The 26,517-nt window shown below is 34.5% G+C and overlaps 1 protein-coding gene across 1 annotated transcript; it reads left to right on the top strand.

The window, feature by feature from the left end:
• Positions 1 to 24,946: 24,946 nt before the first annotated feature.
• LOC109681057 (olfactory receptor 4K15-like) lies at positions 24,947 to 25,984 on the top strand. The gene is given in 3 exon segments (XM_020155639.2): positions 24,947 to 25,001; positions 25,004 to 25,854; positions 25,856 to 25,984. Coding segments are annotated over 3 exon segments (1,035 nt in total).
• Positions 25,985 to 26,517: the final 533 nt, after the last annotated feature.

Below are 26,517 nucleotides of genomic sequence, written 5' to 3' on the forward strand. Positions count from 1 at the left end.
AACAGAGAAATTCTAGAATTAAATTACATCATAGATCAAATGGACCTAGCTGATGTCTACAGAACATTTCATCCAATTTCTGCACAGTATAACTTCTTCTCAGCAGCTCATGGAACCTTCTGAAAAAAATTGATCATATCTAGGGTGTAATGTTGTTTACTGGAAGAATCTAGGTGACTGAAGCTGTAAAAAGAAGGGGGACTACTGAGTCTGTTCAATAGCCACTTTAATGAAGTATACATTGCTTTTTATAAAATCCTTTTACACACAGAGCATTTGGTCAGAAAAGTCATGCCAAGTATTACGTGTCAAGGTAACATTAGCATAGGGAAGCACAGTTAAAATTAACTCTTTGTTATGTCTCCTTTAAAACGGAAACAGAGAAGCAGGAGAAGCACATGGTCAACATAACTTTCTTACTTACAGCTGAAGGACACAAAGCCTTCTGGGAACCTTGAATACTGTTTTTCTGGACATCTGGCTTTCTCACAAGGCCAGATACCAACTCACACAGGCAAGGTTTGGCCTGAGACTTTTGCTTCAGTTCCTTGGAGCTTTTTTACAAGGCCAGATATCAACTCACACAGGCAAGGTCTGACTACTGGCTCTTACAATAGGGCACAAAGCAAGCCTCGGCAAATGTAAGAAAATAGAAATAATCCCATGCATACTATCTGACCACAATAGAACTCAACAACAAAAACAACAGTAGAAAACATGCAAACAATGGGAAGCTGAACAACACATTGCACAATGATCAATGGGATAAAAGAGGAAATTAAAAGTTTCCTGGAAGTTAATGAAAATGAAAACACGACCTACCAGAACCTATGGGACACAGCAAAGGCAGTCCTAAGAGGAAAGTTTATAGCTATGAGTGCATATATTAAAATGACCTAATGCTACATCTCAAAGTCCTAGAAGAACAAGAACAAGCAAATCCCAAAACAAGCAGAAAGAGAGAAATAATTAAAATAAGGGCTGAAATCAATGAAATAGAAACAAACAGACAAAAAAACCATACAAAGAATCAATGAAACAAGAAGCTGGTTCTTTGAAAAAATCAATAAGATTGACAGACCCCTGGCAAACCTGACTGAAATGAGGAGAGAAAAAAATCCAAATCAGTAAAATCAGAAATGCAAAAGAGGAGATAACAACAAACACCATGGAAATCCAGGAAATCATCAGAGACTACTTTGAGAATCTATATTCTAATAAATTTGAAAATTTTGAAGAAATGGACAGGTTTCTAGATACTTATGACCATCCAAAACTGAACCAAGAAGATATTAATCACCTGCATTGTTCTATAACACAAAATGAAATTGAAGCAGCAATAAAGAGTCTCCCAAAAAGAAAAGTGCAGGAACTGATGGATTCTCTGCTGAATTCTATCAGATATTTAAAGAACTAATACTAACCCTCCTTAACTTGTTCCTCAAAGTAGAAAGGGAAGGAACACTGCCTAACTCATTTTATGAAGCCAATACTGTTCTCATCCCAAAACCTGACAAAGACACCTCCAAAGAGGAGAACTATAGGCCAATTTCCTTAATGAACATTGATGAAAAAATCCTCGATAAAATAATGGCAAACCAAATCCAGTAGCACATCAGAAAGATCATCCACCTTGACCAAGTTGGCTTCATCCCAGGGATGCAGGGGTGGTTCAACATATGCAAATCTTTAAATGTAATACAACACATCAATAGAAGCAAAGACAAAAGCCACTTGATCATCTCAATAGATACAGAAAAAGCCTTTGATAAGATCCAACACCACTTCATGATAAAAGCTCTAAGAAAACTAGGAATAGAAGCAATGTACTTAAACATTGCAAAGGCTATATTTGACAAACCTACAGTCAACATCATACTTAATGGTGAAAAACTAAACCATTTCCCCTAAAATCAGGAATGACACAAGGGTGTCCTCTATTCCCACTCCTATTCAACGTAGTACTGGAATTCCTACCCAGGGCAATTAGGCAAGAAGAAGAAATAAAAGGAATACAAATAGGTAAAGAAGCTGTCAAAATATCCCTTTTTGCAGGTTATCTGATCCTATACCTTAAAGACCAAAAAAATTCTACCCAAAAATTCCCAGACACCATAAACAGCTATAGCAAGGTGGCAGGATACAAACTCAACCTATACATAAAACTCAACATTTTCTATACACCAATATTGAACAAAGTGAAAAAATTTCCCCTAAAATCAGGAATGAGACAAGGGTACTCACTATCCCCACTTCTATTCAACACAGCACTGGAATTCCTAGCCAGAGCAATTGGGCAATAAGAAGAAATAAAAGGAATATAAATAGGTAAAGTAACTGTCAAAATATCCTTATTTGCAGATGATATGATTCTATAACTTAGAGGCCAAAAAACTCTACCCAAAAAGTCCTAGACACCATAGACAGCTATAGCAAGGTGGCAGGATACAAACACAACTTACAAAAATCATTAGCTTTTCTATACACCAACAATGAACAAACTGAGAAGGAATGTATGGAAACAATTTCATTTGTAATAACCACAAAAAAAATAAAATTCCTAGAAGTAAACTTAACAAAGGACATGAATGACCTCTCATCAAGAACTACAAACCCCTGAAGAAAGAGATTGAGGAAGACTAAAGAAGATGGAAAGATCTCTTGTGCTCATGGATTTCGAGAATCAACATAGGAAAAATGGCTATTCTACCAAAAGCCATCACATGTTTAATGCAATTCCCAGCAAAATCCTAATGACTTTCATCACAAAGATTGAAAAATATAACAGAAAGTTCATTTGAAAACACAAGAGACCATGAATAGCCAAGGCAACACTCAGCAAAAAGAGCAATGCTGGAGCTATCACAATACCAGACTTCAAACTATATTACAAAGCAGTAGCAATAAAAACAGCATGGTACTGGCACAAAAACAGGCATGAAGACCAGTGGAACAGAATAAAGGACCCAAATATGAATTCACATAACTATACCAACTTTATTTTTGACAAATGTGCCAAAAATATACAATGGAGAAAAGACATCATCTTCAACAAATGTTGCTGGCAAAAATGGTTATCCATTTGCAAGAAACTGAAACTAGATCCATGTTTATTACCCTGTACTAGTATCAACACAAAATGGACCAAGGACCTTAATATCATACCCGAAACTCTTAAGTTTGTACAGGAATGAGCAGAAAACACTCTGGAAGTAATAGGTATAGGCAAGGACTTCCTCAATAGAACCCCAGCAGCCCAGCAACTAAGAGAAAGAATGGACAAATGGGACTTCATAATGTTAAAAACTTCTGCACAACAAAAGAAATGGTCTCTAAAGTGAAGAGACCACCCACAGAGTGGGAGAAAATATTTGCCAGCTATACATCAGACAAGGAACTGATAACCAGAATATACAGGGAACTTAAGAAGCTAAGCTCTCCCAAAATCAATGAATCAATAAAGAAATGGGCAACTGAACTACTCAGAACTTTCTCAAAAGAAGAAATTCAAATGATCAAAAAACACATGAAAAAATGCTCACCATCTCTAGCCATAAAGGAAATGCAAATCAAAACCACACTAAGATTCCATCTCACCCTTGTTAGAACAGCCATCATCAAAAACACCACCAACAACATGTGTTGGAGAGGATGTGGGGAAAAAGGAACCCTCGTACACTGCTGGTGGGAATGCAAGCTGGTGCAACCACTCTGGAAAAAAATTTGGAGGCTTCTTAAAAATCTAAACATAGGTCTGCCATATGATCCAGCAATCCCACTGCTGGGGAAATACCCAAAGGATTGAAGCACAGGTTACTCCAAAGGCATCTGTACATCCATGTTTATTGCAGCGCTATTCACAATAGCCAAATTATGGAAACAACTAAGATGCCCCACTACTGATGAATGGATCAAGAAAATGTTGTATTTATACACAATGGAATTTTACTCAGGCATGAAGAAGAATGAAATCTTATCATTCGCAAGTAAATCGATGGAATTGGAGAACATCATCTTGAGCAAGGTTAGACAGGCACAGAAGACCAAAAATCATATGTTCTCCCCATATGTGAACTTTAGATCTAGGGGCAAATACAGCAATGTTATTGGACTTGGGTCACATGACAAGTGGAGAGCACATGTGGGAGGAATGGGGATTGGTAGAAAACTCAAAACATGAAAGCAATTGATGTCCTTACTCCAGAGGAACTAATACAGAAACCTTAAAGCAACATAGGTCAACATGAGAAGGGGATCAGGAGCCAGCGTAAAGATCAGTTAAAGATGAATCAACTTGGGTTGTAACACACTTGTACATGGAAGCAATGCTAGGAATCTCTCTGTATAGCTAGCCTTAACTCAATTAGCAAAAATGCTTTGTCTTTCTTACTATGCTTATGTCTTCTCTTCAACAAAATTAGAAATAAGGGTAGAACAGGTTTTGCCTGGAAATGAAGGGGGGACTGGGGGGAAGGGTTGGTGGGGGGTAGGGGAAGCATTGACCCAAACAATGTATGCATTTGTGAATGAGTGAAAAGAAAAAAAATGGGAACACTTGAAAGAAAAACTTCCCTGCATACTGTCTGACCACAACAAAATAAAACTTGAACTCAACAACAAAAAAACCGAAAATACTCAAACATCTCAAAACTGAACAAGACTTTGCTCCAGGATCAGTGGGTCATTGAAGAAATAAGGGAGGAAATAAAACATTCCTGGAATTTAATGAAAATGAAAGCACAATATTATCAGAACCATAAAGTAGAATGCTTATATCCATGAATGTATATATTAAAAACACAGGAAAATCTCAATTAAATTACCTAATGCTGCATCTCACACTCCTAGAAAAAGAAGAACCCAAACCAGCACAAGAGAGAAATAATAAAAATAAGGGTTGAAATTAGTGAAATAGAGAACAACAACAACAACAAAAAACCCACCACCACCAACAAAAAAATCACCAAAATAAAAATTGGTTCTTTGAAAAGATAAATAAGATTAATAAGCCCTTAACAAATCTTACTAAAATGATGAGGGCAAGGATCCAAATTAATGAAATTAGAACATAAGAAGGGGAGATAACAATAAACACCAACAAAATCCAGGTTATCACCAGTGATTAGTTTGAAATCCTATATTCATATATATTGTAAAATCTAGAAGAAATGGATGAATTTGAAGACAACCAAAATTGGACCAAGAGTACATAAATCACCAAAATAGATCTATAAGAAGCATCAAAATTGAAACAGTGATAAATACTCACCCCACAAAGAAATGTCTATGACTTGATGGATTCACTGCTGATTTCTACCAGACTCCTAAAACTTTTCCATGAAATAGAAAGGGAAGGAAAACTGCCAAAATCACTCTATGAAGCCAGTATTACAGTCATCACAAAACTGAACAAGGACAAAATGAATAAAGAGAATTGTAGCCCAATTTCTTTAATGAACCTAGATGTAAAAATCCTAAATAAAATAATGGCAAAATAAACTAAACAATATATCAAAAAGATCATATGCTATTATCAAGTTGATTTCATTCCAGGGATGCTTCAACATACACAAATTAATAAATGTAATACAGCACATAAACAGAAGCAAAGACAAAAATCACATGTTCAATCTCAATAGATATAGCAAAAGTCTTTGACAAAATTCAATATCCTTTCTTGATAAAAGCTCTGATGAAAGTAAGAATTCAAGGAAGGTCCATCAACATTATTATCAACTCTTTATTAAGAGTGTATATGTTAAACCTGTAACCAACATAATCCTAAGTGGGGAAAACTGAAATAATTTCCTCCAAAGTAAGGAAGAAAACAAGGGTGTTTACTCTTTCCACTCTTATTCAACATAGTCTTAGAAATCTTAATCAGAGCAACAAGATAGGAAGGAGGAAAAAAAGGAATTCAACTAGGGAAGGGAAGGAAGACGTCTGTTTGTAGATGACATGATCTTATGCCTAAAAGACCTACGAAAGTCCACCAAAAAACTTTTAGACATCTTAAACACCTTTCATAAAGTAGGATACAAAATTAATTTACATAAATCAGTAGCCTTTGTGTATACCAATGACCAACAGCCTGAGGAAAAATTTAGGAAAAAAATTACACTTATAGTAGCCTCCAAAATAAAATAACTAGAAATAAACCTAACAATGGAAGTGAAAGACCCCTATAATGAAAACTATAAATCTTTGAAGAAAGAAATTGAAGACCAATGAAAAACAGAATGATCTCATGCTCATGGATCCGCAGAATTAACATTGTGAAAATGGCTGCATTACAAGGTAATGTACATGTTCAGTGGAATCCCTTGAAAATGCCAATGATACTCCTGATAGAGGTTGAAAAATCAACCTTAAAGTTCATGTGAAAGCTCAAAAGACTTCAAATTGCCAACACAATACTGAGGAAAAAGAGCAATGCTAGAGGTATCACAATTCCTGTCTTCAAGCTATACTATGGAGCCATAGCACTAACAGCACAGTACTAACACAAAACAGACACGAAGACCAACAGAACATAACAGAAAACCCAGATATAAATGCACATTGGTACACTTACGTGATTTTTGATAAACACTCCAAACACATGTGTTGGAGTAAAGACAGGCTCTTCAACAAATGTTGTGGGAAAAACTCTTTATCTGCATGCAGAAAACTGAAACTAGATTCATGTCTTTCACCCTGTACCAGTATCAACTGAATGTGGATTCAGGATTTTAATATAAGACCTTAAATTTTGAAGCTAGTGCAGGAAAGAGCAGAGAGTACACCAGAACTTATAGGATAGGCAATAGCTTCCTAAATAGAGCTTGAATGGCTTAGGAACCAAGAGAAACGAGTATCAAACAGGACTACATGAAATGTAAAAACTTCTACACAGCTAAAGAAATGGTCACCAGATTGAACAGGGAGCACAGAGAATGAAAAAAATCTTTGCCATCTTTGTATCTGACAAGGAATAAATAACCAAAACATACAGATAGAGCTCAAAATCTAAACTTCCAAAAACATCAATGTCCCAATGATGAAATGGACAAATGAACTAAACAGCACTTTCTCAAGTGAAGAAGTCCAAATGGACACAAAACCACATGAAAAAATGATCAAACATCCCTGGCCTTGAAGGAATTAAACTCAAAACTAATTAATATTCATCCTCACTCCAGTAAGAGTGGCTGTCATCATTAGTTCATAAGCAAGAACTATGATATATTGTAAGGTCTTTGGTAAATGTCATAATGTACCCCCACTAAAACAATAATAAAAAATAAAAAAAGAAGTTAGTTGAGTTGTGCTCAAATTTAAAAAAAATTAAACAATTCCTCACTTTAAGTTGTTCTTTTAGGGATTTTAGTCACTTCTACAGAAAGTTAACCAACACTGAAAATCAATACCTGAAGAATAGGTGATTATTGTGACTAAGCCTAAGTATGTGGTTCTTATAACTATGTATGTACTTATAAGTATGTAGTTCTTAGAACTAGTTTGTAGGAAAAATTTTGAAGATGTTGGCTACAGAAGCACTAGGATTCTGTAAGTTGAGCTTAATGGTGATTCTGTTGGGAGTTCAGAAAACAAGCATGGGAATACAAATGAGCACAGTAAAGACTGTTCATGAAGTTTCAGGTGGGAACAAGGACTCTGTTCAGAACTGGACAGTTGTTGTACACTTGTGCATGGAAGCAATGCTAGGAATCTCTCTGTATAGCTATCCTTATCTCAACTAGCAAAAATGCTTTGTTTTTCTTATTATGGTTTATGTCTTCTCTTCAACAAAATTGAAGAAAAGGGCAGAACAGGTTCTGCCTGGAAGAGAGGGGTGTGGACGGGAGAGGGAGGGGGTGGGGGACAGGGGAGAGAAATGATCCAAACAATGTATGTACATATGAATATATGAATAAAGAGAAAAAAATGAATTGAACTAGAGGCCAATTTATAATTCATTCTGGCCAAGAACTTGTCTACATTTTTTCCTTATCCTGATACTTTCTAGTGAGGTTGAGTTTAAAGGCAATTAAGTAATTAATCTCATGGAGGAAATTTCAATGTACTTCAGCATTCAGGCTGTGACATAGTTATTACTAGCTGCTTTGAGCAAGGCTTATGATGAGAATTAGGAGCAAAAATCATGACAGAAACATTTGATAAACTTTATGTTTGGCCTGAGAAGCCAGGATAAAGTTGGAACTAAGGAAGACATGTTTTCTGAAGAGATTAGTGTTTTGCAAAAGGAAGCTAAGTACCTTGCATTGAGACAGTAGAAAAGATGCTTTGAGAGCATCTCAACAATTGGCAAGACTCCACCCATCAGCAGGCTCAAGGATATGAAAAATAAACTCATTTTTAACCCAGGATTTGTTCCACCTTGCTCAGCTACCCAGGCACTCAAAAGTCACCATGGTCATGGTCCAAGGGACCTTGAATCCTGCTGAAGCTGTGTACAGTTTGGTGTTCTAAATGTGAGTCTAGTTTTGCAGGAATGCAGAATGCAAGAGTTACAGGTCAAGGAGGCTTCCATTAAGGTTTCAGGGGAAATCCTAAGAGATCAGGCAATGTGTAGTAGGGTCAACATATCTGCATGTGACCTGAGAGGATGATGTGTGAAGCCACAAAAGTGGAGCTGGAGATGCAATGGAGACCTTGGGAAGGAAGTGAGCATTATCAGGAATGTGAAATATGTGCTGAGGAAAGCTGTAAGCAAAAGTAAGCCCAACATAGAGGCTATGTGACTATATATGGCCAGGCCAAAGGGAAGGACTGTACACGTCTGTTAGAAGAGCCCACATCATTACACAACACACCCCATATGCTGGACAGCATTTAGTTTGCCTTGCTGGGATTCAGTCTTGTTTTTGTCTGATACTTCTTTGTTATTTTCCTAGTCCTCCCTTTTGAAATTAGAATGTTTACTCTGTGCCATTATATCCTAGAAGAACGTTTTTTGTTTGAAAACTATGTAACTTTACAGGGGCTCACAGGTAAGAGTTGCTCGAGTCTCAGAAGAGATTTTCAATTGGGACTTTTGAATAATGGTGGAACTGTTAAGATTTTGGGGATTCTTGGAGCTGGACTAAGAACATTTTGCATTAGGAGGTAGCCATGGGTCTTTGGAGTCCAGGAGTGGAATGTTATGATTTGAAAATCAAATGTCCCCCACAGGCTTATGTGTTGAACACTTAGTTCCCAGCTGGTGGTGCCATTTTGGGAGGTGGTGGGAACTTTAGGAGGCAGGGTTTAGCTGGAGGAAGAAGGCCACTATAGGCAGTCCTTTGAAAGGTACACCTAGTCCCTTTATGCTTCCTTATCAGGGGCCCAAGATCAATGGAGTCAAGGATTATGGACTGAATCTTTTGATATTGTAAGCCAAAATATATCCTTCCTTATTCCTTCCCCCTTCCCTTAAAAAAAGCAACAGAAAACCTCTAAAACTACAACAAATGTTGTTGAAGATTTGAAGCAAAATGAATCATATACTCTTGGTGGGAATATAAATTAAAACAACCGTTATGGAAAACAGTATGGAGGCTCCTTAGAAAACTAGAAATGGAATTTCCATATAATCCAGAAATACCTCTCCTAGGGATATACCTAAAAAAATTCAAGTCCAGTTATAATAAAGACAACTGCACTATCATGTTTATTGCATTTGCAGGTAAATGGGTGGCACTAGAGAACATCATCTTAAGTGAAGTTAGACAGGTTCAGAAAGGCAAAGGTTGTATGTTCTTTCATATGGGGAATACAGTCCTAATACAAATAAAGCAATAATAGATATACATGGAAATATATACAGAACTGTATACAAAAGTGGGATTGGTAGAGAAGGCCAATAAAAGGAGGGGAAGAAGGAAAGAAAGATAGTGAATAATAATCAAATGCATCACATCTCTGTAGGAACAAGATACAAGGAAACATGCTAAAAACTTAAATGACATAGGATAGAGGGAAAAGGGCGAGGAAGTACAGTGTATGGGGGGTTAAGCTGACTTAAGCATAATGCATGTACAAGCTAAAATCTCACTGACCAATGAACAGACACCTAAATAATGAAGGGCAAGAATAAAAAGTAGGTCACACTAAGGGGAGGATTCTAACAGGAGGTGGAGGGGAAAAGAAAGAAGTAAAGAAGGTGAATATTGGTGATGTTCTTTCTACACAAGAATGAATGAACCTGTTGAGCTCACCATAAGAAAAAGACTAAGGTAGAAAGGAGAAAGATGGGATAAGCCAATTTTGGGATATAATACATATATGTATGGAAATGTCATAATGAAAACAGAAAAAAGAGACCTGTTGAAACTACTCTTAAGAATGGGGAGAAGGGGATAAAGGAGAATGATGGAGGGGGTGAATTTAACTAAGATATATTGTAACACTTTTATGAATGTCACAATGTACCCTTAGAACAACAATAATATAATAAAAAAATTGAAAAAAAAGAAAATCTCTGCTTTACTGTGTCAGTGGTAACTCTATGACCAAGGAATTTTGCTTAGCTACACAAGCACAGGTAAAATTGGGACTGTGTTAACACACCTAGAGGCAACTCCCAACTATTGAATATTGGTAGTTAGATGGTAAATATTTCAAGGTCCTATGAGGCACATTCCACATGGTTCATCCAAAGAAATTGTAGGAACACTGGGTCTCAGATCTTTTATTGCTGACCTGTTAATAAACTTTAGAGGTTTTAATATTCTATGTTTTAATTAACTCACGCACTTTTTCTTACTGGGATCACATCCCAAATAGACTATCCTTCCAAATAGATTGTCTTCTCAACACACTATCCCAAATATGCTTCAAGACTGTTTCAGATGGTTTGACTATTGGAGGAATCCTAGCTAAGTTGTTTGTTTTGTAATATAAGACTGAAAATTCCAGTTTGATTTTTGGTACTGTTCATAAGTTTGATGGGTAGGATTTTTATTATTATTCATAGTAGAAACTCCAAATTTCAGTTTATACTTGTTTTCTCTGACATTTAACTTGTACTGCTTATTTTTGTTTGCACATTAGTATTTTTCCAGTTATTTTATTTATATGCTTTTATTTCTAATATAAATATATTGATGTCAGAACCTATTTTGACATGTATATTCACAAGTCTGTGATTGCTCTGTATCTATACATTTTTGTCTACATGAAGCTCAGCATGAGCTGATACTGATGTCTCTCAGTCTTTTAACCCAGTACCACAGAGTTTATTACACACTTTCTTGTGTGTCATAATTTTTCTTGTGGACAATGAAAATTCTGACTTCCCGGATCTACCATCCATTTACTTATTTTTATAATCTCAGTGCATGAAAATCAGCTTCATAATGTTTAACCTATAATCACATGAGAAACAAATTTACCAAGTTTTAGGAAATGCTAGTGGCCTTTAACTTTTTACCTTCCATTTAAAACAGGAATTCTCCAGTTACATGGCACAGTGACTTCCCTGCCCCTCACAATTTTCACTGTGTATGTCATACTTATTTTTCAGCTTCATTGAAGTAAAATTGTAAAGTAGTATTTGTATATATGTATTATAAAAATTGTTTATATTAGAAAATTTGTGCATATTTATGTGATGTTTTCATATACATATCTACTGTGAAATGACCATTATGATTCTAACTGACAAGTAGTTACTTTTTGTATATAGTGAAAACCCTTAAGATCTATCCTCCTTGCAGTTTTAAAGTGCACAGTGATCAACTCCAGGCACCATGCTGTGCATTAGCTTTTGAGAACTGAATTTTATGCCTTTCCACCAACATGTCATTTCCCTTACCTCTTATGGTAACTATCATTTTATACTCTGTATCAGGAGATTAATTTTTTTTATTATTATCACGTTATTGTTGTGGTTGGGGTACATTGTGATATTTACAAATGTTCTACAATATATCATAGCTAAATTCACCCCCTCCATCATTCTACTTTATTCTCTTCCTCCCCCGATTCCTAGGGTAGTTTCAAAAGGTATCATTTTTTCCATTTTCATACATGAGTACATAATATTTCCACTATATTCACCCTCCTCACCTTTTCCTTACATCCTTCCCACTCCCACTGGTGCCAACCCCCAGACAGGACCTGTTTCACCTTCCTATTCTCTGATTTTGGAAAACAGGCATTTGTGTGTTTTTAAAGGAGTTTCATTGAGACATTTACATATATATGTATATATGTATATATATGTGTGTATATATATATATGTACGTGTGTGTGTCATAACCTAAATTTGTTCATCCCCTCTATTTTTCTCCTTTCTACAGTATTCTCCTTTCTGATTTCAGCAGGTTCAGAAATTCCATATTCATTTTTGTACAGAAAGTACAGCAGTCATATTCACCTTCTTAACTTCCATCTTTTACACTCCCTCTCCTATTAGTGACCTCCTCTTAGCATAAACTGTTTTTCGTATTACTTGTATTTGTATGTGTCTGTCTCACATATGAGAGAAAACATGCAGCTGTTGTCTTTCTGAACCTGGCTAACTTCACTTAATGTGATGTCCTTCAATTGCATCTATTTATCTTCAAACCCTATGGTTTCATGTAGTATTTGTCTTTCTGTATCTGGCATATTTCATTTAGAATATTCTTCAGGTTCATCAATGTTGTCACATTTGGCAAGATTGCCTTTTGTTTAATACTGGATTGCATTTCAATATATATTTTCTTTATCCATTCATTCACCAGTGTATACTTAGCTCACGTCCATATCTTGGATATTGTGACTATTGCTTCATGAATGGAGCATATGTGAATACCGAGCATGGAAGAGCATATATCTCTTTGAGATTTTGACTTCATTTCCTTTGATGTATAACCAGAAGTGGATCATATAGTTGATCCATTTAGAATTTTGAAAAGTTTTTTGGCAATCTTTTTTATCATGAATTAATTATACAAACAGGCTTCACTGTAATATTTACAACTTGCATAAAATGTATCTTGATGAAATCATGGTGTCTGTTACACTTTGTTAACCACTATTCCTCTTCCTTCCTGGTTTTTAAAACTCTTTGGTGGGATTGATTGTGCTGTCTTCAGACATAAACACAATGTGGTCCCATAATACTCATTTCCTGTATCCTTCTCCTTTCTCTCTCTTCCCATCTACCGATTCCACCCCAAAAATGTTCTCCTTTTGCAATCATGTTATGTTATTTTTTTCAGGTCCATAATGAAAATGTGAGATATTTGTCTTTCTAGGCTTGAATGTTGAATTTTTTGATAAAGGTCCATTATGTGATGTTTTCCACTAACGCTGTACTGTTACATTCCTATCAATGGTGTTTAAGAGGTCTATTTTCTCTATATCCTTGTTAATATCATTATATTTTTATCTTTTTTTCTAACAGGTATGAAGTGATACTTTATTGTTGTTTCTATCTGCATTTCCCTGGTTAAGACACTGAGTACATTTTTATATGCTTCTTGAACATCTATCTGTGTGTCTTCTCTTGAGAAATGTTTAGTCCTTTACCCATATTTCATTTTTAAAATATTTATTTATTTGTTTTGTTGTTGTGCTGGGTGGGGGTACATTGTAGAATTCACAAAAGTTCTTACAGTATACCACATACATCATACTTGAGTTCACCCCCTTCACCATTCTCTTTTATTTCCCCTCCCACCATCCCTGGAACAGTTTTAACAGATATCATTTACACAGTATCTGCACTATGCTCACCTTCCTACACCTTTTCCTACCTCCTCCCCACTCCCAATGATACCAACCCCTCAGGCAGGACCGGTTCTGCCCTCCTGTTCTCCGATTTTGTAAAAGAAAAAAGTGACATTTTTGTTTGTTAAAGATAGCTATACAGGGAGTTTCATTGTGGCATTTCCATGTATATATGTATTATAATCCAAATTAGTTTGTCTCTATTTTTCTTCTTTCTACCTTAGTCCCCTTCATATGGTGGTTTCAACAGGTTTAAAAATTCTATTCCTTCTTGTATAGAGTTCATCAACCATATTCACCTTCTTAACTTCCTTCTTTTACTCTCCCCTTTCGCATATGAACTTCCTTTAGCATAACCTGTTTTTCACAATATTGCTGTATTTGTATTAGGCCTATATTCCACATATGAGAGAAAACGTGACTTTTACCCATATTTTAGACAAGTTAGTTGACTTTGTGTTATTGAATTGAGTTCCTTATATATTACGAATTTTAACTCCTCACTAGAAGTATAGTTTCAAGTATTTTCTCCCATTCTGTAGGTGTTTCTTCCGTCAGTTATTTCACTGCCGTAAAGAGCTTTCTTAATTTGATGCAATCCTATTTGTTTTTGCTTTGTTGAAAGGGAAATGTTTATATACATATTGCCAAGACTAATTTCACACAATCATAACCCATATTTTGTTGGGGTTTTTTTTTTTGTCTCTCTAGAATCCATATATTTTCTTTTTTCTAAAATTAACATTATAGTTGTAGAGGGGGAGCCACTGTAACTTTTACATATGTGCTTACAATGTATCTCAATTAGATTCACTCTCTCTATCTTTCTCCTTCATACTCCCTTTCTCTTCTTAGAACAATTTCAATAGGTTTCATTGTTCTGTTTTCATATATGAATAGAAAATGCGTTCACTAGATTCTCCCTGCTTCACTTTTCTTATATTTTCTTACAGTAGTTTTTTTTAGTTTCAGGTCTTATGTTTAAATCTTTTATTCATTTTGACATTTTAAAATCCATTTTGACTGTGACAGGGTTCAATTCATTCCTGTGCATGTGTATATCCAGTCCTGCAAATATCATACATTAAAGAGATTATACTTTGAACATTATATTTTTTGTCACTTTTATTGAAAGTCAATTGCCCATAAGTGTGTGGATTTTTTTCTATACTGTCTATGCTGTCTCTCTGATCAATGTGTTTGCTTTAATGCCATGTTTTTGTGATTACTGTGCATTTGTAGTGTGTCTTTAACTCAAGTAGTGTGATGCCTCTAGCCTTGTTCTTTTTTGCTCAAGCTTTCTTTAGCTATTCTGATATTTTTGTGTCTCCATATAACTTTTAGGGCTGTTTCTTCTTTTTCTGTGAAAAATGTCATTAGAATTTTGATAGTAATTGCTTTGGATCTGTAGACTGTTTTGGATAGTGTGAAGATTTATAGAATATTATTTATTCCAATCCATGAACATGAGTAACTATTCCATTTATTTGTGTTTTCTTCACTTTCTGTCATCAGTGTTTATAGTCTGCACTGGGCAGTTCTTTCATGACCCTGATTAAATTTATTTTAAGAATACTTAAAGCTTGTAAACAGGATTTAAAAATTTTTTATTTTGAATAATTCATTTTTAGTATACTATGTTGTTACAGAGTGTTGCATGTGTGTAAAAAATTTACTGAATCTGTTTATTAGTTCTAAGTTTTTGGTAGATTCTTTGGGGCTTTCTGTATATAAGACCATATCACCTGCAAATAGAAATTTAACTTTTTTTGTGATTTGTATTCTAGGGCTGTCTAGGGTTTATAGAACTATGTTGAATAAAGGTGATGAGAATGGACATCCTTATCTGGCTTCTGGTTTTTGAAAAAAGCTTTCAACATTTCACCATTGAATTTGATGACATCTATTTGTTTATGATATATACAGTTGATTTACATTCATTCTATATCTAATTTGTAAAGGGATTTTTAAAAATCATGAACTGATATTGAATTTTGTCTGATTTTATAGGCATTGATATTGGGAGCACAGGTGGTATTGTTCCTTTTTATTTCGTTGGAAGAAGACTGTTAGCAGAACTACCGAGAAGGACTGGAGTAATTCCTATAAGGAGATGGGGGTGTTTCAAGTCCACAGTGAGGACTATGGCCAGTGGGCCTGCCGTTAGTGCATGAGTCTGTCTTCTCAAAACAACATTCCTCAATATTGGGCTCCATCAGGATTTCAAAATCTTCTAATTGAATCCCAACCTACCACAAATTTACCATAAAGGTGCCACTTTACCTGTGGATGGCTATTAAATACTTATTTCTGTGAGAGGAGGTGGCTGGGGCCTTTCTTTCATGTAATCTATGACTTTACTACTGATAGACTCTTTAGGTTAGAGTTTGGTTGTCAAATTTTGCATTCCAACACAGAGGCTCTGGCATCCTTGGTGATGTTTTGCTTATTGGCATATCTATAATTCTGATTAAGTTTTCTGTTCAAGTTAAATATTTGTTATTTAGAGCCAGGCATATTTATGTGTGCCTGTATTACCAGCCTTCAGGAGTCAGACATGGGAGGACTGCCACAATTTCAAGCATGGCTTGGACTACATAGTGAGACCCTGTCTCAAGAAAACAAAATAAATTGTTATTTCTATGTTTACTTAGCTTTGACAAATGCATAGATTCATAAGTCAGTGATTTCATATTACATAGAATGATATGGTGATCACCTTTAATTTTTAAGGTTCAGATATAAAGAAAAGAATGGGGTATAAATTTTAAGTAATTTATAATGTTTTGTCACATGAAGCAAACATTGGTATTTTACTATGTGTCCTTTAGCTGTCTAAAAATATATGTAATGTTGCTGATTCTGTGTATATACCTGTCATTATTTCTATACACCTTTTCTTACAGTATGTTTCAATTCAGGTTTTACTACTCACCTGGGTGTTTTTTAAAATTTTACTTAATAAAATATATTCTTATTTGATTCAGTAACTGAAAATACGATTATGACAATTGTCATCATTTTTCAATTTACTTTCCCCTTCATCATTATGTTTCTTTAAAATGTCTAAAATTTAACACATGAAATTTAATATTAATTCTAATCATTGTCAAATATTTTATTGCTTTCAATATTGTATTTTCTTCATTCCCCCATATATGGTCACATTGATTATTCTTTCTATCTCCTGTTTTTCAAGGAAAATCTTGTAAGGAACACAATTGCACATGTATCCTTTTGTATGTGAAGCTTATTAGGAAACATACAGAAAACTTAATTAGTTGAGTGGTGCAGAATCTCATTTTTGACTTCCTTATAGCTGACCAATAATAATTTAGGTGAACTTCTGCACTCAGTTGGAAATGTAGCAACTAAAATATTATTATACAATATATAGTTTAAATACTATTGATGTATTTGCTAAGAAAATACAAAATTTCCATGGAGAAAAAATGAGAGCACCTTAAAATATTTGAAGAACCATAATGCTGTAGACGTAGATTTGTTTTGTTTAACTACAGAGGTGAAAAGAATTTGGGTGTTTCCACAATAAATTAGACTGTCTTGTGGAACAGTGGGCTCCTTGTGACTGAAGGAGACAACCCTGATGACTGATGATCATTTATAGGATTTTATGACTCTTTTAATGACAGATTTGGATGTCAAAAGTTACTGTCTGTGTGGAATCATGTAATAATTCGCTCTAATAAATACCAACTAGTTGGTAAAAGTTTTTTCTATTTTGTTTAAACCCTGAAAAAAATTATCACATGTAATTATTCCCACTGCATGGTGACCTCACAGATCTCTAATGGATGATTTCTCATTTTACCAATAAGATCAGTTCCCTGTCATTAAAATAGAAGGCTTTATGTTGCCTTATATTTGTTTATTGCAATTGTATGGTTGAATGAGAATAGCACAATCCTTACTACCTTAGGGAAGAGCTTGGAGGACCTAATTTAGCACAGCACAGTGTGGGGAAACACGTTAATATACATCAAGTGTGTGGAAAATTTATTCAATATAAAAATTTCCAGGTGAATGGAAGTTTAGGGTCTGGGAGATTTGCTGAAAGTTGTAAGTATTGTCTTTCATTTTGAACATACGCTATATGTTTAGAATACAGAAATAGTGAGCAAACTGTTTTCTAAATGCAAAATTTACACTAGAATTCAATAAAGTGGAGATCATTGTTGTCTAAATCAAATGGAAACTCCATCAAAAAAGGTAAATTTCTATTTTCCACTTCTCTGTCTATATAACTTATCTAATGCTTTAGCTTAGGGGCTACCTTGATAAAATTTGTGAGTCTGTTTAAATTGTTACTACCACAATTGGTCCTTTCTCTGCTTCTTAATGTTTTTTATTTAGTGGATATTTTCACAGTGAGAAAACTTCCTAATTAATTCTTATTAAATTTTGGCTAGAAACAAGACAGAAAATTCTGTTCAAAACAGACTAATGACTAACCAAATGTCATATATTGCTGTTTGTTTCCAGTCTTACAGAGAAGCAAGTTTTATAAGTTATGGACAAGAAGAATTATGTATGCTTATTTTATCAATGTTCTATTGATAATTTTTAAGATATATATGTAAAATTAAATTTCTATGAATTAAACTTCATCTTCATCAGGAAGGGAAATTTTTTTTATGATGTACTTTGTTTTCTGAAAACATTTCATGTTTGATTCACACTGATAATGGCTAGAAAATGGTTAATAATTAACCAAGAAGCTCCTGGGTGTTATGAGAATTGTCTAAAGAATTCTCAGTAACATTTTTTGTTTTCTCCCTTCCTTCCTTCCTTCCTTCCTTTCTTCCTTCCTTCCTTCTTTTCTTTCAAGATAGGGTCTTGCCAACTTTTTGAATCCTTCTGCCTCTCACTCCCAATTATTTGGTATTTTATATATGTGTCACCGTGCCTGGCTTTGAGTTACCTTTTAAAATTCCAAATGTTCTCATTATATAACTTCCTTCCACTTTGAATTTTAGAAATGAAAATAGCCTTGTGGGTAATCTATTTTACATGCTAGTAAGTGGTAGAATAATATTCTTTACTATCATATGCCTAACTTAATTATTTAGAAGATAATTCAATATTATGATAAGGTCTGTAATATTTACCTTACATGAATACTACAAAAGTAAATTTGGAGAGAATTTTCTGGTTATTTCTTTTATTTTGATGAAAGAAGACTCATGAATTAATTTCTAATTACATATTTGAAAGGCAGATATTGCATAAAACTTAAGAATATTTTCCAGAGATAAAACAACCTGCAAATGGTATGATAGTGCCATTTTGTCTAATTTCAAATAAAATATTTGATCTCCCATACCTTTCTCTCTCTCTTTCTCTCTCTCTCTCTCTCTCCATCTCCCCAAACGATAGCCCAAATGATTGGCTATTATCTCCATGAACACACATTATCACTCATTACTATATTCTGTTGATGTCAAATAACCATTTATCTTCTACCCATTTTCACAGGTTTCCCTCTATCTCTGTGCTGAGAGCAGTGATGCCTCAGATGATACAAGTGTCACACTTGTGTTTTCTGCCTTTGCCCTTTATCATCCCTTTTATCCAGTGATTCTAGAAAAAGTTGTTCACTTGGCAGGTGTAGATACTTTATGGTATGGAACAAGGAAAGAGAGGTGCTTTCCAATGTGTTTTATTTATTCTAAAGAGAAAGCAGAGAGGTACTTGTATTCCATTTTTTCTTTAGTTTTCTCAGATCATGTATTTATACTTTTTGTAAATATTATCCTGAAAAACAGTATGGAGGTTCATCAGAAAACTAAAAATATAACTTTCATATGATTCAGCAATATCAGTTCTAGGGATATACCTGAAGGAATGTAAGTCAGGTTATAATAAAGACATCTGCACATCCATGTTTATTGCAGCATTAATCACAATAGCTAAGCTATGGAAACAACCAAGATGTCCCACAATTGGTGAATGGATTAAAAAAATGTGGTATTTTACACAATGGAATTTTATTCAGTTGTAAAGAAGAATGAATTTTTGTTGTTTGCAGGTATGTGGATGGAGAATATCACCTTAAGTGAAGTTTACCAGAAAGCCAAAAGCTGCATGTTTTCTCTTATATGTGGAATATAGACTCAATACAAATACAAGCACTATTATGAGAAACAAGTCATGCTAAGAGGAGGTCACTAATGGGAGATGAAGGGTAAAAGGAGGAAGTTAAGAAAGTGAATATGGTTGGTGTACTTCCTATACAAGAATGAATATGGAATTTCTAAACCTGTTGAAATCACTGTAAGAAGGTGACTAAGGAAAAAAGAAAAATAAAGGGGATGAACCAATTCAGGTTATAATACATATATACATGGAATGTCGCAATGAAACTCCCTATGTAGTTATCTTAAACAAACAAAAATGTCTTTTTTCAAAAACAAAGAACAAGAAGGTAAAACTTGGGGGTTGATGCCTGTTGGAGGGTGGAGGATATAAGGAAAGGGTGTAGGGAGATGAATATAGTGGAAATATTATGTACTCATATGAAAATGGAAAAGTGTGACCTGTTGAAACTATTCCAGGAATGGGAGGAGGGGGATAAAGGAGAATGATGGAGGGGGGTGAATTTAACAATAATATATTGTAAGAAGTTTTGTAAATGTGACAATATATCCACAGTGCAACAATAATATGCTCATTAAAAAACAGACCAAAGGTGTAGAAAGTGTTTGGGTTGCATATGAACAGAAATTACTTGAAGGAACTATATCCTATAGCCAACAAACAGCACATAAAAGGCCATGACTACTCTTTCAATGTTCGATTATATATTTTTGACTAAATAAATCAGAAATTTATACCAAAAAATGTTGTCCTAATACCTGACGCTGAAGAGTGATTGATGCTGAATTTCTTTAACAAACCAGGATGGATTTACTCACTTTATTATAGATACTGTTTATATTAGTGTGATCAGATGCATTATGTTTTTTACATTTAATTGATTTTCATCTTGGAATTTTATTTTCAAAACCCAGAGAATCCTAAACTATTAAAGCTAAAGAGGGAGCATGCTTAACCACCCACTCAAAAAAAAGAGAAATAGAATGCCTGAAAAGGTGTGTGATTTGCTAAAGCTATTTAGTGTGATGGAGAATTATGACTAAGGTTTTTCTATGTCTCAAGCCTAAAACTCTTTATTTTGCATGATATCTTTATATATCATTCCTTGATTTGTACTTTAGGCTATTTTAAAACTTATAATTTAGAAAATTCTGTTTATCAAGGAAGGATAATATTATAAAATAATTTAGTATTAATTAAATTAATATAAATTTTATTATTTATTGAATGATAGGGGATAGATTATATTTTTATTATTTATCTCATTTATATTAATTTCTAAAGGAGGAATTTTAATTAAAATGTTAATTTAATTAATATTAATGCTTACCCATTAATGATTAGTGAGTACAGTTGCACTTTTGCAAGATGAAATAGTTCTACAATGTGAATATACTTACTACTGAACTATGCTATGCTATGCTTAAAATACTTCATATAAGAAAACATATCTTCTTTACATAGTAAAAATAATTAATGAAAACTTGGAACCTCTTATGCACCAAATTATGAAAAATGCATACCTCCTATACAATATTGTCTTTGAGAATCTTATCACTATTAGACTATTAAAGAACAAAGGGTTTGATTCAATTAAATGATGATAATGCATAGGCTATCTCTGAGGAAGAAGGAAAAAATTATCTGAACTTTACAATTTAGAGCAAGGAACATAAAAGATTAAATTTTTTGTAAGTATTATTATAATGAAATGACTAAATTTCCTAATACTTCAGGGATTTTACAGAATTTAAATTATATGTCAATGACTATCAAAGATTGTTTTTCTTAAAAATATTTGCAGTGCTTTTAGTTAATATTTTTGACAAAAACTTTGATCAGAAAATGGCGGCTCAAAAGGAAAAATTTTGGCTGAAATTTCTGATTGCCTGCTTGTAACTGTTTGAAGAACGTTATCTATACTTCTGGAGGTTAAGTGGAGAAGTTGTAATTTTCTTAGATATGCAGCTGGGATAGACTTGGGTACCAATCTTCCTCATGTAAACTTTAGAGACATATGACTGGTTTTAATTCCTCGAGGTCTCTGAAGTTACTGTGTTTGCAAACATTTTGGCTAAATTCTATGCAGCATACCCAAATTTATGTTTAGTACTTCTTTTCATTTTGTTTTCTCAAGTCTTGTCCCTCTTTCAGATTCCTGCAAACTCTGGAATTCCTCAGCTACCAAGGGCCTGCATCTGGATGTGGCACTCAACCCTGTCTTGCCTCTTTGAAGACATTCCATCTTGAGTATAAGTTTAAGACCCAAGACACTTCATATGTTTCTTACTTTATAATCAAATCTGATATGGCACATGTACTTAGGGTCATAACAATATTTTTTCTTAGCATGTTGAACTTGTCAATTAAACACTTTACAAGCCACAATGATAATGGACTAAAGAATTTGTGAACACTGTCCTTCTTATCTTAGGTAAGTGAAAGCACTTTACCGGTATCTCTCCAAGGACAATGTAATACCACTGTGAGTGTGGTAAGCCAAGAAGGAAGATGAGATAGAGGGAGTACAAACTCTAACTTCGAACTGGTTGACTTTGGTGGCATCTGCAATTATACTCAGACTTACTTTAGTTTGCCACCTGGCATACTATTTTAGAGATTAAAGTAATTGGGTAGAAGCATAACTATAGTTGTAACCTGAGAGTCACCTAGCAAAATTGTGCAGGCTCTATCAATTTTCCTCAAAATATTATAAGAAATAAAAAAATGAAATTTATATGTGGCCATTTAGTAATCATAAACTCATTCTGTCAGTCAGGTAACACCATCTTGGATCAGGTCATAATCAGAAACAATGCATTATGGAGAATGTTTATATGTGTCTCCTATTACTTTTGACAAAAAATTTTTCATCTTCTAGAAACATTTTAGTCTCTTAAGGTAATGTTATCCACAATTCTTTATACTTGCAGACATTGTGCTTTGGAAGGCTACAGAAGGTGCTCAAAGTCTTATGGCTGCCTGACAATGCTGCTTCAATTTTAACTTACAATTTTTCCCAATAGACTTATATTTCCAGTGTAGCCCAGTGATTATATCAGGTGTAGAAGAACAGTCCTTTTATTATGTAATAAATCAATTCTTGCTTCATCTGGTAGAGAGCCGACAGAGGAGTGAAGGGAAGGGCTCATTGCTTGTTCAAAAGAACAAGGGTAATATGTATAGATGACCTTCGGGGGTAAATGTATTAAACCTCACACTAAATGCACAGAGCACAGAGTATTGGACAAATGAGACATTTACATTCTTTCAGAAAAGTGAACTTGAAGAATGGACTTTTATTCTAAAAATTTTAGTTTTGGGTACCCAACATCTTCATCTCACATTCTAAAATTTATGTCTTGATTTAAGAGATGTGATAATGGAGACCTAGTTGGTCAGTGGCAAAAGGTGGAATATACTATTTTTTTACTTTGCAGCAAAGATGATAGATAAGCTTTCTTCTTGTTATACTCACAGCCTTCTAGCACAAAGGGGAAATTGGTAAGGATGTATGACCTGCCATGGTGATACATGTCTACAATTTCAGCTAAGTGGGGGGATAGAGGGAGGAAGATTTTGGTTAGTGATCAGCCTAGGAAAAAAAGTGAGGCATTCTCTGAAAAACTCAAGCAAAAAGGGCTTGGGGGTGTGACTTAAGTGGTAGAGTGCAAGAACAAGGCACTGAGCTCAAATCCCAGTACTGCAAAAATAGATTGAAAATAAATATTCATTTATCAAGCAAAAATTAATTATGTGGCATGTAGATAATATTTCCATGAATACTAAATTGTGGAAGCAGAGTTTGTAATGAAACCAGTGTCCAAAATGGCCTTAATACCAGGGAAAAGAGATCTTCAATTACATCAGAAAGAATGCAAGTGAGCACACAAAAAAAATACTGGCATACTCATGTTGAAAGCAGAACTCTTTACAATAGCCAAGCTATGGAATAAGTCTATGTGTACATCAACTGATGACCTGATAAAGAAAATGTGATGTATATAAACAATGGGGTCTTATATAGCCACAAAGAAGAATGAAATCATGCTGTTTTCAGAAAAGTGGTTGGAACTAGAGATCATAATGTTTAGTGAAATAGGTCAGTCATCAAAAGACAAAATATTACATGTTCTCTCTCATGTGGAATTGATATCTAAAAAATGTGAGTGACACAAGTGTAAAATGGGGACTGTTTAAGGATAGTAACTAGTGAAAGGGGAAGGGACAGAGAGGAAGGTACAAGGGGAATATGATCAAAGCACTTTACACACATGTATGGAAATAGAATCATGAACATTAAAATTATTCTTAAAAGAGGGGGAGGGGATAAGGAAAGGAGGGTTAGGAAGAGTAATAGAGGAGGTGAATTTGATCAAAGTGCATTATATATACCTCTTTTAATAATAAATATATGCTAACAATAAAAAAGATGCCATCATGTTACAGCAGGAGGAGGTCTTTAGAACCCATGAAGGGAGAGGAAACACTAGATCTTCCTTCAATGAACCCTAAGAAAGCAATGGTAACTACCAATCACATAAACAAATACATTGCCAGCACTCCAAAGCTCCTCCCATTCCCCACCCCCCTTCTCCCTTTGTTGACTTCAAGGAAAACCACTATCCTGGGCTTCTAATACCATAGATTTATTGTGGCTATCTTTGAACTTTATTTAAAAGAAATGATATAACCTGTACACTTTTTGTAACAATGTTTGTAAAACATCCATTTTATGAAATTTCATATCCCTCTGATAGCATTTCAAAATGTTTTATTGAGCTCTTACTTGGTTTTGTGAAGAAACAAGTAGCAGATTTTACCCTGTACATTATATGTCTTTACTGTTAAACAACCATTCAATATCATTTTTCATTTGTCCATTAGTTTAACTTCTTCAATTCATATTACTAAATGAATTGATTTCTTGGAATTCTTTCAACAAACTTCCCAAACAACACTTACTTTTTCTAAAAGAGTTTTGGTTCAATATATGATTCTGGCCCTATTCTTTTTACTTTGATTAAAAGATATTGCTTAAATTTAGAGATGTCTGAAAATCCAACATACATATTTGAATAAAAACTAAAATTCTAATTAAGTGAGACAAAACTAGGATTTTGAAAGTATGATCAGTTCATTGATTGATCTCAATTTCTTTCCTACTCAGGTAACTAGAAATAAGCTCTTCCAATATCAATGAATTATTCTCAGGTGACTGAGTTTGTGTTGCTGGGACTCTCCAGTTCCAAGGAACTTCAACCTTTTTTATTTCTCATATTCTCACTACTCTACCTGGCAATAGTGCTGAGAAACTTTCTCATCATCCTGACTGTGGCCTCAGATTCCCGCCTTCACACCCCCATGTGCTTTCTGCTTGCAAACCTCTCCTTCATAGATGTATGTGTAGCCTCTTTTGCTACCCCCAAAATGATTGCTGACTTACTGGTTGACCAAAAGACTATTTCATTTGAAGCCTGCTTGGCCCAGATTTTCTGTGTTCATCAATTTGCTGGCAGTGAAATGGTACTTCTTGTGTCCATGGCCTATGACTGCTATGTTGCAATATGCAAGCCTCTCCACTACATGACAATCATAAGCCGCCGTATATGTATTATTCTCGTCATTGTTTCCTGGTGTGTGGGCTTCATCCACACTACCAGTCAGTTGGCATTCACTGTTAACTTGCCTTTTTGCGGTCCTAATCAGGTTGACAGCTTTTTCTGTGACCTCCCTCTAGTTACCAAACTGGCCTGCATAGATACTTATGTTGTCAGTTTACTAATAGTTGCAGACAGTGGCTTTCTTTCTTTGAGTTCCTTTCTCCTTCTGGTTGTCTCCCACACTGTGATACTCATTACAGTCAGGAGTCGCTCCTTGGCCAGCATGGCAAAGACCCGCTCCACACTCACTGCTCACATCACTGTGGTCACGTTGTTCTTTGGACCGTGCATTTTCATCTATGTGTGGCCCTTCAGTGGTTATTCGGTTGACAAAGTGCTTGCTGTGTTCTACACCATCTTTACTCCTGTTTTAAAACCCAGTTATCTATACGCTAAGGAACAAGGAAATGAACGCAGCCATGTCAAAACTGAAGAGTCGGTATCTGAAGCCTGGTCAGGTTTCTGCAGTGATAAGAAATGTTCTTTTTATGGAAACAAAGTAAATATTGCTACCATTTTATTCTTGTCCTGGGACATTTCCAAATGCAATTACTATAAGAGTAACACAAGTCATTTTGATAGATGGGAAATATTGAGTAACTTGTGTTAAAAAATAACCATGATAATTTAAAATCACAAATTAAGCTTTAGAAATTTAATTATTGTCTTATTTCATTGTGTAGGTTTCTCTTTTCTATTTTTATGTTTTTGTTCTCTTCATCCTTGAAAGCAGTGATGCTCAAACACCAACTTTGGAGTAATAATAGGTATATCTCCCTAAACCATAGACTTAAAAGATTCATTTACGTGTATAATATGATATACAATATTTGCCATGCCTTAATAAGAATGCTTTTCATACATGAAAATAATTCTGATTGGTGTTAGCCATAAAGTAAATGCAAAATGATATGGTTATCCAGAAAAAAGCATTTCCTTCAACTTTTTCCAAAATTTCTCCTCTGTATACCTAGGCAATAAATATTTTTCATATAAAATAAGCCACTGAAAAATTTGTAGGCTTCTTAAAAATCTA

Source organism: Castor canadensis, chromosome 3, assembly GCF_047511655.1.
Source record: "Castor canadensis chromosome 3, mCasCan1.hap1v2, whole genome shotgun sequence".
Lineage (NCBI taxonomy): Eukaryota > Metazoa > Chordata > Mammalia > Rodentia > Castoridae > Castor > Castor canadensis.